Source organism: Tamandua tetradactyla, chromosome 2, assembly GCF_023851605.1.
Source record: "Tamandua tetradactyla isolate mTamTet1 chromosome 2, mTamTet1.pri, whole genome shotgun sequence".
Classification (NCBI taxonomy): Eukaryota; Metazoa; Chordata; class Mammalia; order Pilosa; family Myrmecophagidae; genus Tamandua; species Tamandua tetradactyla.
Genome location: NC_135328.1, coordinates 79,800,621 through 79,817,213, shown reverse-complemented (window position 1 = coordinate 79,817,213; position 16,593 = coordinate 79,800,621). Strand labels below are relative to the sequence as shown.

The following is a 16,593-nucleotide window of genomic DNA, read 5'->3' as shown; positions in this document are numbered from 1 at the left end:
TAGGAGATTATAAATTCTCTAGAAAAACAGAATCAATATGCGCAAAGATTCCAGTAGATTGGGAAGGTATATCCAAAACAGAGCCTTTTATTTGGCTATAAAATGCCAATTCCTCAACTAAATAATTGGCATAATATGAGGCTTTGCACTGCTATATGTAAAAATATTTTAGGGGATTTGTTAAATTACCGTCCAGAAAAGCATACTCAATTTTAGTGTGCACCTGCCAATTCTATGTGTGCCACACCACATATAGAATATGAAATTCATTTCTGAACATGATACTGTAAGCATATGATACGTAAGCATAACCAAGAAAAGCTGTACTACATCCAAGAATTACCTAGAGGGATGAAGCATCACAAAATCATGCCTCTTGACATCATTTGAAAAAGCAAGATATGACAGTGTCAAAACAGTTAAAAGATCTCCATGTGGAATAAGGATTGGACTTTTTTGTTCCTCTCACCCTCAGTATTTCTAGTTTCTCATCCTTGCTTAATTTTTTTCTATTAATATGCTATATATTTTACTTATTTCACTCATTTATCATCTTCTCCCCTTCCCAACTAAAATGAAAGCCACATGAGGGCAGGGATTTTTATCTACCTTATTTATTCTCTGCTTTATCCTCTGTGTCCAAAATAGTGCCTGGCACGTAGTTGATGATTAATTAGTATTTTCTTGAATAATGAATGGAAGTAATGGTTGAAAATCTCAGAGATTCAGATTTTGTCCCAGACTAAGGGAAAGCTTTTCTTTAGAAATATCAGAATTTTCTAGCCTTGCCAAGAAAGTAGTAATTCTTCCCCACTGCACCAGAGGTGTTCATGTGTGTACTTCCTGAGATACTACTTTGTAAGAATGCTATAGATGCTAGTAGGCATGTGGCACTAGATAATCTGTTTTGTCTTGTGATCCAATTCTATAATTTTGTAAAATACATTTAGAATAGTTTTCCTTCTTAATATTGAGACCCAGTAAATGCACAACTGAACATACAACTTTATCTATGATATGTGTTTTTATTTGGTCTTGAACTTTTTAAAAAGAGGTATGTTTAACAACTTTTCTTCTTGGGTTTTATGATCCCCTTTTCCCCTAAAGCAGTGATTCTGAAACACAGACCTCTGAAAAGCTGGGAACAATTATTGTCGAAACATCCCAGAAAATAAGTCCTGCAGAAGATGAAAGAGATCAGAAAGAAAGTGATCAAACAGAAGACAATGAAACACCAGGGAAAGAAATAATACAAGTATATTCAAATATGAATGGCAAGTCCCCAAAGGTATATGATACAGTTTTGTTTATTTGTAAGCTATAGTCTTAGTTTCATCTTTTGAAATACTTATATTAATAATGTTTCCAGTGATTAATACTCCTTAAAATGTAATTCCTCTTTAAAGTGTGCAGAGTGAAAATACTCACTTCTTAGTAATTTTCAAGTACCAATTCCTTATAATTTTAGCAAAATGATAATAGATATTATTTTCAAAAATACTAATCCTAATGTCCTTTTAGCTGAACAAAAAAGTTGCTAATAAGCTCATTGCTTTCATAGCGCACAAAGTGAATGTTTAGGTTTTTATAGTATTGCCTTTTTGATGAGAAAGCTGTTTAGTTTGACTAACACTTTAAACTACTGATTTTTGCCTGAAATCTTGAAAATTTGATACTCCACTACTACTTATTCAATAATTCTTACAGCTGATACAGCATCTCATCAAAGGTTTTGCCTATTTAGGATAAATCATTGAAAAATTGAATAATAACTAGTCTATTCTACCTTAAAAAATTAGATTATGTCTGAGATAATCTATAGAAGTATTTTTAAACCAAATGTAAAAAGAACAATGCTTATTTTTTGAGATCTGGCCAGACCTTTAGGGAAACAGATTCAGGAATGGAAAACGTTTGTTTTATTTACTACCAGAATAAAGTTCACACAAGAATGATAGGCTGAGTGCCTGCTGATTGATTCATTGATTGATAAACAGATTTTATAGAAATATCATATTTTACCAGATATTATTTGGTTGAGAATTTTCTTTAGTTGCACTCATTTATGTGTAGCTTAATGAGTTTATGAATAAAAGTAACTCTTATAACTCCATTTATATTCTAAGAAGGTGCAGCATAAACTACTTTCAGTAGATCAATGAATATTGTTGGCAAACAGAAGATAAATATTGGCCAAACTGTAGCAAGTGTATTCACGAAATATTAGTATCTGTCACTAACTCAAGAGATAACTATTACCTTGACTGTTAAAATAATCACATCACTTCTTTTCTTTGTAATTTTACCACCTTAAATGTTTTGGTTAATTTTGTCTGTACTCAAATTGGTTGGAATCTATAAAGTACATCTTAATTTGTGTCTGGTTTCTTTTGCTCAACTTTATGTGGAATTTTTTTCATTCTTGGTGATATAGTATATCATTGTCCTAATGTGTCACAATTTATTTATCCATTTTACTATTGATAGAAATTTGAGTTGCTTCAGTTTTGATTTCCTTGAACTAACACTACGATGGATATTATTGTACATGTCTTCTGTGATACAAGTATGGACATTTCTATAATGGAATACTTCAAAGTAGAACTGCTGTATCATAGGCTATGTGTTTCTATGATCTAAGTCGATAATGCTATTTTCAAAGTATCATACCAGTCTATTGTATCGCACCTCACCCCTGGCAACAGATTATGAAAGTTTCTACTGATCCTCATCAACACTTATTATGCCAGTCTTTTTTTCATTATAGCCACTTCTGTGTGTATATTGAGGTACATCATTGTATATATTGGCAATTCAGTTTTGGATTTTTATAATGTCTGATACAAATTGGAATTTAATAGTATTAAACCTTAATGAAACATTTAAAAATTATGCCTTATCTGCTGGTTCTGATGAATTCAAGTGATTGTAACAATATTTTTAGAAAAGAAGGATTGTTAGGATTTTTTTAACTTTTTATTGTGAAATATATATAAAAAAAGCAGTAAGTTTCAAAGTACATTGCAACAAATAGTTATACTCTCAAGATTTCAGAGTTTGATATGGATTATGGGTCCATAATTTTAGGTTTTGCCATCTAGCTGCAACAAGACACTACAGACTAAAAGAAATATCAGTATAACGATTCAGCAGTCATACCCATTTGTTAAATCCTGTCTTCCCTGTTATAACACCTCCTTCTCCTTTGATCTTTCTCCTAATCTTTAGGGGTATTTGGGGTCTGCTCACTCTAACGTTTTAATGTTGGAAAGGGGTGTCAGTAATATGAGATAAGGGGATGGAACTAGTTGATGTTCTAGAGAGGATGGCCCCTCTAGGTTTCAGAATTTACTTGGCCTAAGAACCCATCTGGAGGTTGTAGGTTTCAGGAACAGTAATCATAGTGCATGGAACTTTTGTAGAATCTCAGATAGAGCCCTAGGTTTTCTTTAGGGTTGGTAATAATGGTTTTGGTTGGAGTTTGGCAAACCGTGGTAAATAGTAGTATCTAGCTGAAGCATGCATAAAAATAGGCTCCAGAATAGCCTCTCGAATCTATTTGAACTCTCAGCCACCGATACCTTATCTTGTTACAATTATTAAACCCCTTTTGGTCAGGAAGGCATTATCTATCCATGGGTGTCAGGGCCAGGCTCATCTCTGGGATTCATGTCCCATGTTGCCAGGAAGACTTTCACCCCTGGATGTCCTATCCCATGGAATGTAAAGGTAATGATTTATGTCTTAAACATTGAGGCTCCCAAGTCAATAGGCCAAGCCCTTAATCTTGAGGCTTACTCTTGTGAAACTTACATATGTAGCAGAGAAGCTAAACCTACCTACAGTTATGCCTAATTTACTTCCAGAGGACCTCTTTTGCTTCTAAATGTAGCTTCTCTCTCTCTCTAAGCCCAAATCCCTTGGTGGTGAAGCTTAATGGTCCTATATATTTTCTCCCATCCCTCAAGGAACTTTGCCAATATTTTTAAATTATCTTCTCAACACACTCTCAGATGTATCCAGGCATTACATTAGACTATATAGAATTACAAGCCCTCATTCCCATTCTGGGCTCTCTGTGTTTGGGTTATTTAAATGAGCTATCCAGACAGGTTGAGTTAGATTATGTGCTACAGAAAATTTAGGTTTTGGACAAAATGAACCTCTGTTCCTTTGGTCTCTTTGGATAGATGAAGTTCTAAAACACAGACAAGATCCTCCTTATACCTTTATTTTCATTTATCTTAGTCCTGACCCAGTTGGCTTCATTCTAATCTCTAATTGAAGCCTGATCTCTTTTTCAGTTTCTTTAACAGTTGTTGTATATGGCAATGCTGACTTCAGACCTGCAGAACTCCTACTCTGAATCTTAGGTGTCACACAGGTACCAAAAGTTCCAGGGCAATACCAGCTTATCCATATATAGCACAGCCTCTCAAAATCTAGAAATAACAGTTGCAGCTGTGGACTAAATGTGACTGCTGTGAGAGTTTTACAGTCTAGGCCCCAATTTCCTTATTAGTATTTTCCAAAAGAGACAATACAATATTTGTGTTTTTGTTTCTAGTTTATTTTGTATCACATAATGTCCCACCGTTTCATTCTCCTAGTTGCATGCCTCATGACTTCATTCCTTTCTGTAGTTGTACAATATTCAACCATATGTATACACTACAGTAGTTAGCCATTCTACTTTGCAGTCAGTGTATCCTTCAGCCACCTCCATCCATTGGGTATCATGTATAATGTCCAAAGCTAACAATCCATATCTCACATTATCCTCATTTAGTTACATCATCATCAGCGCTCTCAATTTTAGACAATATTCATTGCTCCAGAGAGAAAAATAACCAATAAACATACCCTCACCAAATAGAAATCCCAAATTCCCCTAAACTCTTTTCCTCCCCCTCCTAATTATTTACCCTTGGTATTGCTGTGGCACTCTTGATGTCTTCCTGTTAAACATAGACCATAGATAGCATGCACTATTATATTATTACTCTGATATTATTTACTTTTTGTACAAGATTCATACCTTTGCAGTAGTTCATGCAAGTACTTATTTGTATCTATGGTGTGAATCAATGGAATACATAGCTCTAACCAGCCTGTTTCAATCATGTTCACTTCAATATGGTGATATTACTTATAGATCCACTAATGAACTGCCTTCACTTCTATCCATTCCTTTACATTTGTTTAACCTCATTAAGTAACCGCGCACCCATTTCTAGTTTCCATGTATCTCTAGGTCCCCTGTATTCTATATTATAGCCCTCTCAGTTTATCTCTACAAAAGTCATAAAAGTGAAATCATGCAGAATCTATCCTTTTGTGCCTGGCTTATTGCACTCAGCCTTATGTTTTCAAGATTCATCTATGTTGTCATATACTGCAGGACCTCATTTCATCTTACTGCTGCATAATATTCCATTGTGTATATATATATATATACCACATTTTGTTTATCCACTCATCTGTTGATGGGCACTTGGATTGTTTCTATCTTTTGGCAATTGTGAATAATGCTGCTGTGAATATCAGTGTGCTTATGTCTGTTTGGGTCACCACTTTCAGCTCTTCTGAGTATATACCAAGTAATAATATTGCCAAGTCATACAGCAACTTGGTATTTAGTTTTCTCAGGAACCGCCAAACTGTCTTCCTTAGTGGCTGTACATTCCCAGTAGTAGTACATACTGTTCCGATTTCTCCACATCCTCTCCAACATTTGTAGTTTCCTGTTTTAATAGTAGCCATTCTTATTATTGGTATGAGGTGATATCTCATTGTGGTCTTGATCTGAATTTCCCTTATAGCTAACAAAAATGAATGTCTCTTCATGTGCTTTTTCAGCCATGTGTATTTACTTGTCAGAAAAATGTCTATTCATATCTTTAGCCCATTTTATAATTCAGTTGTTGTATTAAGATTTTATAATCTTTGAAACTAATTAGTTTAAAGGAAAATCCTCACTTAAGTAGAGATTTCTGGTATAATTGTTAACACATTATTTCTGTTGCTTTAGGACCATGCCTAATACATAGTAATATAATTTATGTACTGATCAACATAAAATATGTAGCTCATTATCAAAATATTACAGCGTAAAACTTTTTTCCTCCTAGTTTTATTATAATTATTAGTTTGCTCCTGAATTTGGGAGTCTTTGAAAGCATCTCTTTTTTATAAGAAATGTTTTTCTAGGTTGAATATACTCCTGTTTCCAAGACAATAAATTCTTAAACGAGAACACATATTTTATTACCAGGATTTATAATATTTTTGAAACATTCCTATAAAATTTTGCTCTTGTAAAGCTTTTTAAATTTGGTTTTGGAACAAAAGGCAACGCGGCTTCATTTAGCCTCAGTGTATTGGAATGTCACAGAGAAAATACACAGTTTTGAGGAAGGTAGCTAAATTATCATCACACATTATTTTAGCTTTATATGTCAGAAGGTATTCATCAGTTTACATGCAACAGAGAACAGTATTTCCAGATAATAAGTTATTGATATTTTGTATTTTACTTCTGTTTACTTCCATTTTTTAAACTGTACCTGGCTTAAATTTCTACTTTTGGGGGGTTGATTTTGTATCTGTACCTTCAGTCTGCTAGCTCAACTTTAGAGCAAAAATTAGGTGCATCTCTGAGTTCTTTTTTTTTTTTTTGGATGCTGTATAGTGGGGTCATGTTTCATTCTTTTTCCGTGTGAGTATCCATTATTGCAGCATCATTTGTTGAATTTTTGTTTGTTTTGTTGGCTTTTCTTTCTTTCTTTCTTTGCTTATTTGTTTGTTTGTCTTGGGAAGTGTGTGGGCTGGGAATCGAACCCGGGTCTCCCACAAGACAGGCAAGAATTCTACCACTGAATGACTCTTGCACGCCCCATTTGTGAGTTCTTGCAAACAGTTACAGGATTTGCCTAGATTTTTTTTGATGCTATATGAATAAATGTATTTTTAAAATAAAGAGATATTTTTATTACGTTGGTTCACTTCAAATTGTTATTAAATGATAATCCTATTTTTAAAATACTTTCAAATTTAGGAGTATTTTCATTACAAGAATGCCAGAAAACCAATTTTCCAAAAGAAGAATAGTAATATGCAAAAGAGTTCACATACAACAGTTCCTAACAGAGGTAAGAATGCATAAGAAATTAACAGTGTGTTTTTTAGATCTAAGTGATTTTTAAAATAATATGTACATTATTTTTATATAGTTAACAGAGAAAAGTGGAAAAATATAACTGCCCAGAAGTCAAGTGGCAATATTATTTTATTACGGAAACGGATTATATCCTTGCAACAACAAAACAGTGCACTGCAGAATGCCAAAAAAACAGCTGAATTATCTGTTAAAGAATATAAGGAAACCAATGAAAAACTCCTTCATCAGCAGCAAGTATCAGATCAAAGATTTCAGACAAGCCGGCAGACTGTAAAGGTAAAGAGAAATTAAACTATACTAGGCTATACTGTAAAAGTGATATCTTGTTTTACAGATGTAATTTGGTTCATTTTGTGTTATTAAAGCATATCTATGTATTTTAAAACCTCCTGGTCATTACTAACTAATGTACTTACTTGACTTCTTTAATAAGGGACATAATAAAAGGGCAACCTGCATGAGAGAGAATCCAAATCAAAAAACACTTCATTTTTCTCTTCTTTTTAACATTTTTGCACATGTCCTATTCGGTGTTAAATCTTAGCTATGAAAAGTAGCTTCCGTAAGTACATTTAGTTTGCCTGTATGGCCATTGTGTTAATCAGGGTTCTCCAGGGAAACAGAATTGACAGGAAATATCCGTAAGTATTATGAAAAGTTTAAAACTTTTCAGTTTTAAACTGTCACACACAATGGTGGGGATGGATGAGTCCAAATTCTGTAGGGCAGGATGAAAGCTAGGAATTTCAGTGTAGGTTTTTAATAAATTCCCCAAGATAAGCTGGCGGACCGAAGGAGAAATGATATTTCTCTCTTCAAACCACTGAAATCAACATTTCTCCTTTTAAAGTCTTCAGCTGATTGAATGAACCATCTCTCATTGCTAAAGACAATCTCCTTAGTTGATTGTAGGTGTAATCAGCTGTAGATGCAATCAAGTTAACTGATGAATGAAGTCAATGAAATGTTGACACATGAAACTTACCATCACACCCATGTCTAAAACTTTATTTCTGATTATAAATTACATTATTAAACTAGTTATTTTCTCAGTTACAAGTTGCAAATACTGATTTAAAATGTGAAGATTATACGTAAATACGTATCTAGCGATGGTTTCTTAACAGGTGAACTGAGTTTTCTGCAAGAATTTTTTGCTATATAACTTATTTCTTGCTATCATAATTTAATCATGAAATAAATGAAAAGAAAACATTGTTTCTTCAATCTCCATTCTTAAGGATATGTGCTTATATAAGGAATGATTTGTTGGAAATTTATTGTTTTATACAAAAAAGGTATTCTCATCCTATTATAATATAAATTTTAAATCAATTTCACACACAATTTTAAATTACATTTTAATGCTTCAATTCTAATATCTAGTTCTTTGTTTCAGGAAACATTAATGAATATTTTAATTATAAAGGATTTGTGTTACAGTCTAGTAGTATGAACTTTATTCTGACTTCATTCCCAGAGTAGCCTTAGACCCCAACATGGCTCACATTCTAAACTTACACTGGAAGCTTGAGGACGTTGTAGGCTTAGCTGTTGAAAATTTGGGAGTAGTTTAGCCAATGGAAATAACTGCTATATCAATGTTTAGACACAGTTAGTAAATGTTTAGACACAACTACTGGATAGGACCAAGATTTCCTAAAATTATTTGAAATCAATATTCATTTTGTTAATTCTAAGTTCCTTTTCTTTCTTTCCTTGAATGTTCTTCCGCCCCCTTTGCTTCTTTCCTTCTTTATTTCTCCCTCCCTCCCTTTCTTCTTTCCTTCCTTTACCTGTTAAATATTTTGCTTACTATCACACCATGGATATTGTGAATTATATCGATTACTAACATTGAATGCAATTACCAAAGCAATAAGAAAAAATTTTTTCAACACTAATCTCCCAATCCAGTTATATAAAAAAAAATTGAAATCTCTTCAGTTTTCTTCTAGACCACTGACTTCTCATCACTAATAAAGGTAAAGTAAAATAATATGATATTGTCAGAACCACATTGCATAAGAAAGTCATAGTTGTTACAAAAGCCATTTTCCACATTCTTTTTGGAACAGAACTTTCTTCATTGGGAGGCTGAAAATACTGCTATCGTCAATTTCTTTGAGTTCCATTAATTGTATACTGTATGAGAAAAAGAAATAAAATAGTACAGCAGGCATTAAACTAAACATATGTATAAGGCATGCATTCTTTTCCTTCTTAGCAACCACTTCTATTTCCTTTTCTTACAACTAAGAACTTTTGGGGTGCCATACTGATAGTACCAAGTAAGAAATCCATACTTTCAGTAGAGATTTGAGCTATTTGTTAAATGAAAATTAAGGAGGTATTAAAAAAAAAAACAAACATTTCAGTAACTACAGAATTCATGTACATTTTAGAGAGACTACTATATAGATGATCAGATGAATTTATTTAATCTGCGTGCTACTTATTCTAAATAATATATACTCCCAAATCAGTAAACTTCAGCCGTTTCAAAAGGTGGAAGAGCATCTGATATTAAGGAACGTACTCCAAGAATTGAAAATGATCATAATTTTTAAATTTCCCACCTGAAAAATGGCTGTGAATTAAACTAAAGGTAAGTCATGATTGACTAGAATTAGATTTCACTTGCGTTTTCTTTACAAATGGAAAAATATTGAATGTGGTAAATAAATTCAGAATCCTGTACTGATAAAGTAGCATGTTTGACATCTGAAAATATCCCCAAAATTTTATGTAGGAATAGACACATTTTCTTTAGTCAGTACTTTAAGTATAGTTCTTGTGGAATCTAGTATTATAAGCACAATCTGGATATAGGATTTGAAAATTCCAAATGCACACTTACTGACAAATTTTGCTATTTTTCCAACCTGAGAATTTGCTAACATCTGTTATCTGTGATATTTTTAAATAGAGAATTTATTGAGCTGATTATTAAGTTCTGTTTTTCTTTTACAGTCTACTATGATAGAATTTCTTTTTGTTGGTAAAATTATTCTAAGGATTTTAATTGTTTTATAGTTATATCTAATTATTTTAAAGATGTCACCATTGTGAAAAAAAGTCTTTGATATTGAATTAGGCATCTCTCTATAGGCTTTTAATTTAAAGTTCATTAATAAGGAATACTTAATACAGATTTCAATGTTTTGACAGTCTGTATATAAAAGGATTACTTTATATTTAGGAAAACTTTTCAAAGATTATGGAAAATTGTTTAAGAGGCTAATAAGAGAACTATATGCAAGTCTTATTTGGTGGATTTTTTTCCCCTATCAGTTTCATTATAACATATTCAAAATTCTTATCAAATTTCCTCAACCAAAGCTTAGAAGAAAAAATTTGAAGCTTATAGACCAATGTACTAAGGTTTTAAAAGATATTTTTTGCCAAAATGATGGGTTCTCCACCTGTTTAGGCCTAATTACCATCAACTTAACTTCAGTATATTTGGTTTTATTGTATTTTACCTACTCTAAATATATGAATGACATAGAGAATATATTTTATTACTAAAGAGATAACTTGTATACTAGATCAATTTTTAAAGTTTTTAATTCCCCCACGCAGATGCTATAAATGTCATTGTAAGATCCTTGAAATATATTGTGTAATGCACTATAATTCAATACTACTATTTTTCCATATGTTCAATATGTAAATATGCTTCTGTAATCTATTTTCAAAAAAAGTTTAACCATTCATTTGCATTTATCCTATTCCCATAACTTTGATAGAGTTGTAAAGATACTATACGTTAGAAATAGGCTAGACCTTCCCTTTTCTTTCTTTAATGAAGAAGTTGTGGGTTTACAGAACAATCATGCATAAAATACAGGATTCCCATATACCACCCTATTATTAATACCAAGTTTGGAACATTTGTTACAATTAATGATAGCACATTATTGTAATTGTACTATTAACTGTGGTCCACAATGTTTTATTCTCAAAACACAAGTAACACAATAAAAGGCATATATGAAAAACCCATAGCCAGCATTGTACTCAATGGTGAGAGGCTGAAAGCTTTCCCCACTAAGATTGGAAACTAGGCAAGGATGCCCTCTGTCACCACTATTATTCAACATTGCACTAGAAGATCTAGTGAGGGCAGTTAGGCTGGAAAAAGAAATAAAAGACATCCACATTAGAAAGGAAGAGATAAAACTTTCATTATTTGCAGATTGCATGATACTATACTTGGAAAATCCTGAGAAATCTACTACAGTTACTGAACTAATAAAGAAATTCAGCAAGGTGTCAAGTTATAAAATTATTGTGCAAAAATCAGTAATGTTTCTATACACAATGACTTAAACGAGGAATCAATTAAGGAAAAAATTCCATTCAAAATAGCAACTAAAAGAATCAAGTATCCAGGAATGAACTTAACTAGGAATGTAAAGGACTTGTACACAGAGGACTATATAACATTGTTAAAAGAAATCAAAGGAGATCTAAATAGGTGGAAAGACATTCCATGCTCATAGATCGGAAGGTTAAATGTACTTAAGATGTCAGTTTTACCCAAATTGATCTACAGAGTCAACGCAGTACCAATCAAAATTCCATCAACCTTCTTTGAAGACTTGGAAAAGCTAGTTACCAAGCTAACTGGGGAGGAAAAGAAACCCAAATAGTTGAAACATCCTAAAAAAAGAAAAATGAAGTGAAAGTATTAACACTCCCCGATTTAAAACTTATTATAAAGCCACAGTGGTCAATACAGTATGATACTGGCCCAAAGACAGAAGTTATTGACCAATGGCATGGAATCAAGAGTGCAGAAATAGACCACCAAATCTATAGTAAACTGATCTTCAACTAGGCCCCCACATCCACTGAACTGGGACAAATAGTTTTTTTAATAAATGGGCATAGGAGAACTGGATATCAGTAGCCAGAAGAATGAAAGAGGACCCTTATACCCTATACAAAAATTAACTCAAATTGGATCAGATACCTAAATATAAGACTGGTACCATAGTATGTTCTTCCTAGAAGAAAATATAGGGGAACATCTTTAAGACCTAGTAAACAAATAGGAAACTGTAAATGTTGAAATGATGTGGAGAAATTGGGATACATATGCACTGCTAGTGGGAATGTATAGGTATAGCTGCTACAAAAGAGCATCTGGCGGTTCCTCAGAAAACTAAACATCTAGTTTCCCTATGACCCAGCAATATCACTCCTTGGTATATACCCAGAAGAGCTGAAAGCTGTGACACAAACAGACACTTGCACACCAATGTTCATAGCAGAACTATTCACAATTCAATTGCCCATCAACAGAAGAGTGGATTAACAAAATGCGGTATATACATACAATGGAACATTATGCATCGGTAAGACAAAATGACATCCTAAACCACATGAAAATATGGATGAGCCTTGAGGACATAATGCTGAGTGAAATAAGCCAGACACAAAAGGACAGATACTGTATGATTCCACTTTTGTGACCATAGTAAAGTTAAAATCAGAGGCTTACCAGCTCAGGGGTCTCTGTGTGCAGGGAAAAAAAAATCAGAGGCTTATAATACAGAATATAGGGGACCTAGATATAAATACAAACTTGAGATGGGTGAGCAGTTTGCTAATGAGGTTGAATTTAATTGTAAAGAAATAGAAGTGAAGGCGATTCACTAGTGGGTCTGTAAGTAATATAAACATATCGAAGGTGAATGTGATTGAAAGGGGTTGTATAGACTCATCTGTCCCACCAATTAGCACTATAAACTTATGTAAATAAGTTCTTGCATGAACTACTGCAAAGATATGAATCATGTACAAAGAGTGTGTAAGTTTGGGATATGGGGGAAAATGATAAAATGCTATGTTTAACAGGAAAACATCAGCAGTACCACAGCAATTCCAAGGGTACCTATTCAGACAAGCGATAAGGGGGAGTTGTGGATTTTCTGTTTGGTGAGGATATGTTTATTGGCTTTCTCTTGGGGCAATGAAATTATCTAAAATTGAGCGTGTTGGTGAACTATGGACTTTGGGCATTATACATGATGCCTAATGAATGCCTAATTGAATGCAGGTGACTGAAAGATGCACTGACTGAGAAGTAGATTGGCAAATGATGGTGTAAACATATGATCGAACACGGTGCTACTAAAAACTGGAATGAAATTGTAAGGCATGCAACAATGTGAATGAACCTGTGGGACATTTGATGAGGCAAAATAAGCCAGAAACAAAAGAGCAAATATTGTATGAACTTATTTAGAAAATACTTATAAGAATACTGGGGCCTAGATTGTAAGCTCTTCGAGCATCCCATTTAGTCTGGAGTGGTAATTGTTATTTCTGGATTTTGAGGGGCTGTTTTAAATATGTATAACCTCGTATTTAGAGATAAGAATAAAACCAATTGGGTCGGAATAAGGTAATTCAGAATACAGGGGTAAAGAAAACATTGCTTGTATCTTAGAACTGCACTTACTCTTTGAGACCAAAGGAAGAAAGTTTTATTATGTGCAGAACCTAAATTTTCTGTAGCACGTTTAACAATCCGAATACGGGGAACCCAGAATAAGAATGACAGCCTTTAATCCTGTATAGCTTAATGTAATACCTGGATACATCCCAGAATATATCAAGCAGATAATCAAAGGTATTGGCAAAGTGCCTTAGGGGATGAGAGAAAAATTATGGAACTGTTAAACTTTACCACCTTGGAAACCCCAGATACTGTTCCAAACATTAGGGACACTCAAATCAATAGGCCAAGCCCTTGATCTTGAGGCTTACTCTCATGAAGCTTATGAATGTAGCAGAGAAGCTTAGCCTACCTACTGGTATGCCTAAGAGTTACTTCAGGAAGACCTCTTTTATAGCTTAGATGTGGCCTCTTTCTCTCTCTAAGCCCAGCTCTGTAAGTGAAATCATTGCCCCACCCCCCACCCCCTTATGTGGTACATTACAGGAATGTAAGCTCCCTGGTGGCGTGAGAGGTGACCCCCAGGGATGAGCCTGGCCCTGGCACCATAGGATCAGCAATACCATCCTGAGCAAAAGGGGATAAAGAAGTGTAATAAATAAGGTATCAGTGGCAGAGAGAGTTCATATAGAGTCGAGAGGCTACACTGAAGTTCACTTTTATGCATGCTTCAGTTAGACATTGCTACCTATCATAACTTGCCAAACACCAACCAAAACCATTTCTGACAATCCTAAAGAATTCCTAGGGCAATAATATATAAGATTCTACAAAAGTTCCATGCACTAGACTAACTCTCTAAAACCTACAACCTCCAGATGGGTCCCTGGACCAGATAAGTTCTGAAATGCCGAGGGGCCAGCCCTTCCAGAACATCAACTAGTTCCAGCCTACTATCCCATGTTATCAACAGCTTCTTTCATCATGAAAAAGTTGGAATGGGCACAGCCCAAATACCCCTAAAAAATGAGAGAAAGATCAAAGGTGATGGTGGAATTATACAGAGAAGGTTGGGTTTAACAAATAAGTATGAGTGCTGAATCATTATACTGTTATTTCTTTAGCTACCAGTACCTTAGAATAGCTAGAAATAAACACCTAAAACACACACACACACATACACACAAGCAACAAAAGAAAAAATATATAAATGGGACTTTACCAAAATTAAAAACTTCTATACCCCAAAGGACTTTATTGTAAAACAATGGCCTACATAATGGGAGAAAATATTTGGAATCCATATATCCAGTGAAGTTTAATATCCAGAATATATAAAGAAATCCTTCAATTTAACAGCAAAAAGCCCACTCAACTAAAAATTGAGTGGAAGATTTGAAACAGACCTTTCTTATAAACCCACTTTTTTTTTTTTTGCATTGGCAGGCACTGGGAATTGAACCTGGGTCTCTGGCATGGCAGGCAAGAATTCTGCCACTGAGCCACCATCACACTGTCCTAAACCCACTTTTAATGTCAGAAAAATATTGCATACACTTAATTGTAATGGTTTGTGTATTTATGTTTCTCAGGGCATACTCTAATCTAGACACGGTATAGGAAATGAACAATATTTTTATGACTAACTATTCAATGAATTTTAGGAAAATGAAGACATGCAAAAAGTTACAGAGTATTCATGAAATACTTATTCCCATCCCCACCTCCCAAAATGGATAACTATTAACATTTTATCAACTATGTTTCCAGCATATCTTTTAAAGATCTAAGATATGATAAATATAATTAAAATATTACTTAATAACCACCTACAACCACATCTTCCTCTACTCTTCCCCAGAGGCAAGCACTTTCATGAATAGCTGCTGATTTTCAGATTTTTTTTACATGTATACATAAACATTGATAAAACAATATACATTGTTTTACTATAGTATAATATTTGCTTATTTTAAAACAGCTAAATTTCTATTGACATATTTAATTGAATTATAATTAGTTACATATATTTAATTATAGTTACTTATGTTTAATTATAACACTATTCATGAGCGGTTAAATTATTTACAATTTTTTACCTTTAAAGATGGTGCTACATTGAGCCTTTTTATATATATTTCCTTCTACTCCTTGAGATAAATTCTCTTTGATAATGATACAAAATGGAATTGTTGGACCCTATGGATTAGACATTTAATATTATTGCTAGCTGCTAGAGTTTTCTCTGAATTAACTGTTGCTTTATTCTCTTATTACCAGTGTGTCAGCATCAATTTCCTCATATCCTCACCAATACTTGATGTTTTAGACTTTTGATTTTTGCTTGCTCTAGTAGTGAAAATATTATTAAAGATTTTTAAACTCTCTCTTGATAGCCTTCTGTTCTTATTATTTCATAAAACAATCACAATTCACTCATAAGTTGACTTTATAAATATTTACTTTAAGACAAATGAACACAGTGGTGATGTCATAATATGATCTAGAATTTAAGTGGGTTCTCATATAACTTTTATTATGAAAAGGGTTTTGGATTCAGCCAAATGCTGTCAGATGTATTTTTTTTTCTCTATTCTAACAATATAATGTATTACATTTGTTGATTTTTGTGTGTTGAATAACTCTTGAATTCCTGGGACAAATTCCACTTAGTAATGATGTATACTCATTTTTATATGTTGCAGCATTTGGTTTACTGGTATTTTGCAAGGATTTTTACATCTATATACATAAAGAATATGGATCTGTAGTTTTCTTTTCTTGTGATCTTTTTCTAGTTTTGTTATCAGGGTAATATTGGCCTATAGAATGAGTTTGAAAGTATTAGCTCATTCCATTTTTTTTACAATAGTTTGTCAAGAACAATCCTTTGACTGTTTGGAGGAATTCACCAGTGAAGCCACTTGGTTGGGCTTTTTTTTTTTTATGGATAGCTTTTTTATTACTGATTCAATCTCTTTACTTGTTATATGCTTATTCA

The 16,593-nt window shown here is 33.3% G+C and overlaps 1 protein-coding gene and 1 long non-coding RNA gene across 11 annotated transcripts in view; one reads left to right on the top strand and one right to left on the bottom strand.

Annotated features, from left to right (window-relative positions):
• The window catches only part of CNTLN (centlein), a 417,071-nt gene that overhangs the window by 314,747 nt on the left and 85,731 nt on the right, over positions 1-16,593 (top strand). For 8 of the 9 annotated variants that reach the window (XM_077148088.1, XM_077148087.1, XM_077148091.1 and 5 more), the window contains 3 exons: positions 1,108-1,288; positions 7,058-7,151; positions 7,233-7,456. In XM_077148088.1, the coding sequence (XP_077004203.1) occupies positions 1,108-1,288; positions 7,058-7,151; positions 7,233-7,456 (499 nt within the window). The remainder of the gene's footprint in view (positions 1-1,107; positions 1,289-7,057; positions 7,152-7,232; positions 7,457-16,593) is intronic. The other variant, XM_077148090.1, reaches the window with a different exon arrangement.
• LOC143673514 (uncharacterized) lies at positions 7,271-16,034 on the bottom strand. Of its 2 annotated transcripts, XR_013170411.1 has the most exons (3): positions 15,870-16,034; positions 15,692-15,791; positions 8,584-9,325 (listed from the first exon to the last, which is right to left on the bottom strand). It is a non-coding gene; the product is annotated as an uncharacterized LOC143673514 (long non-coding RNA). The 2 variants fall into 2 exon arrangements; XR_013170410.1 differs by lacking the exon at positions 8,584-9,325 and adding an exon at positions 7,271-7,448 and having other exon boundaries at positions 15,692-16,034.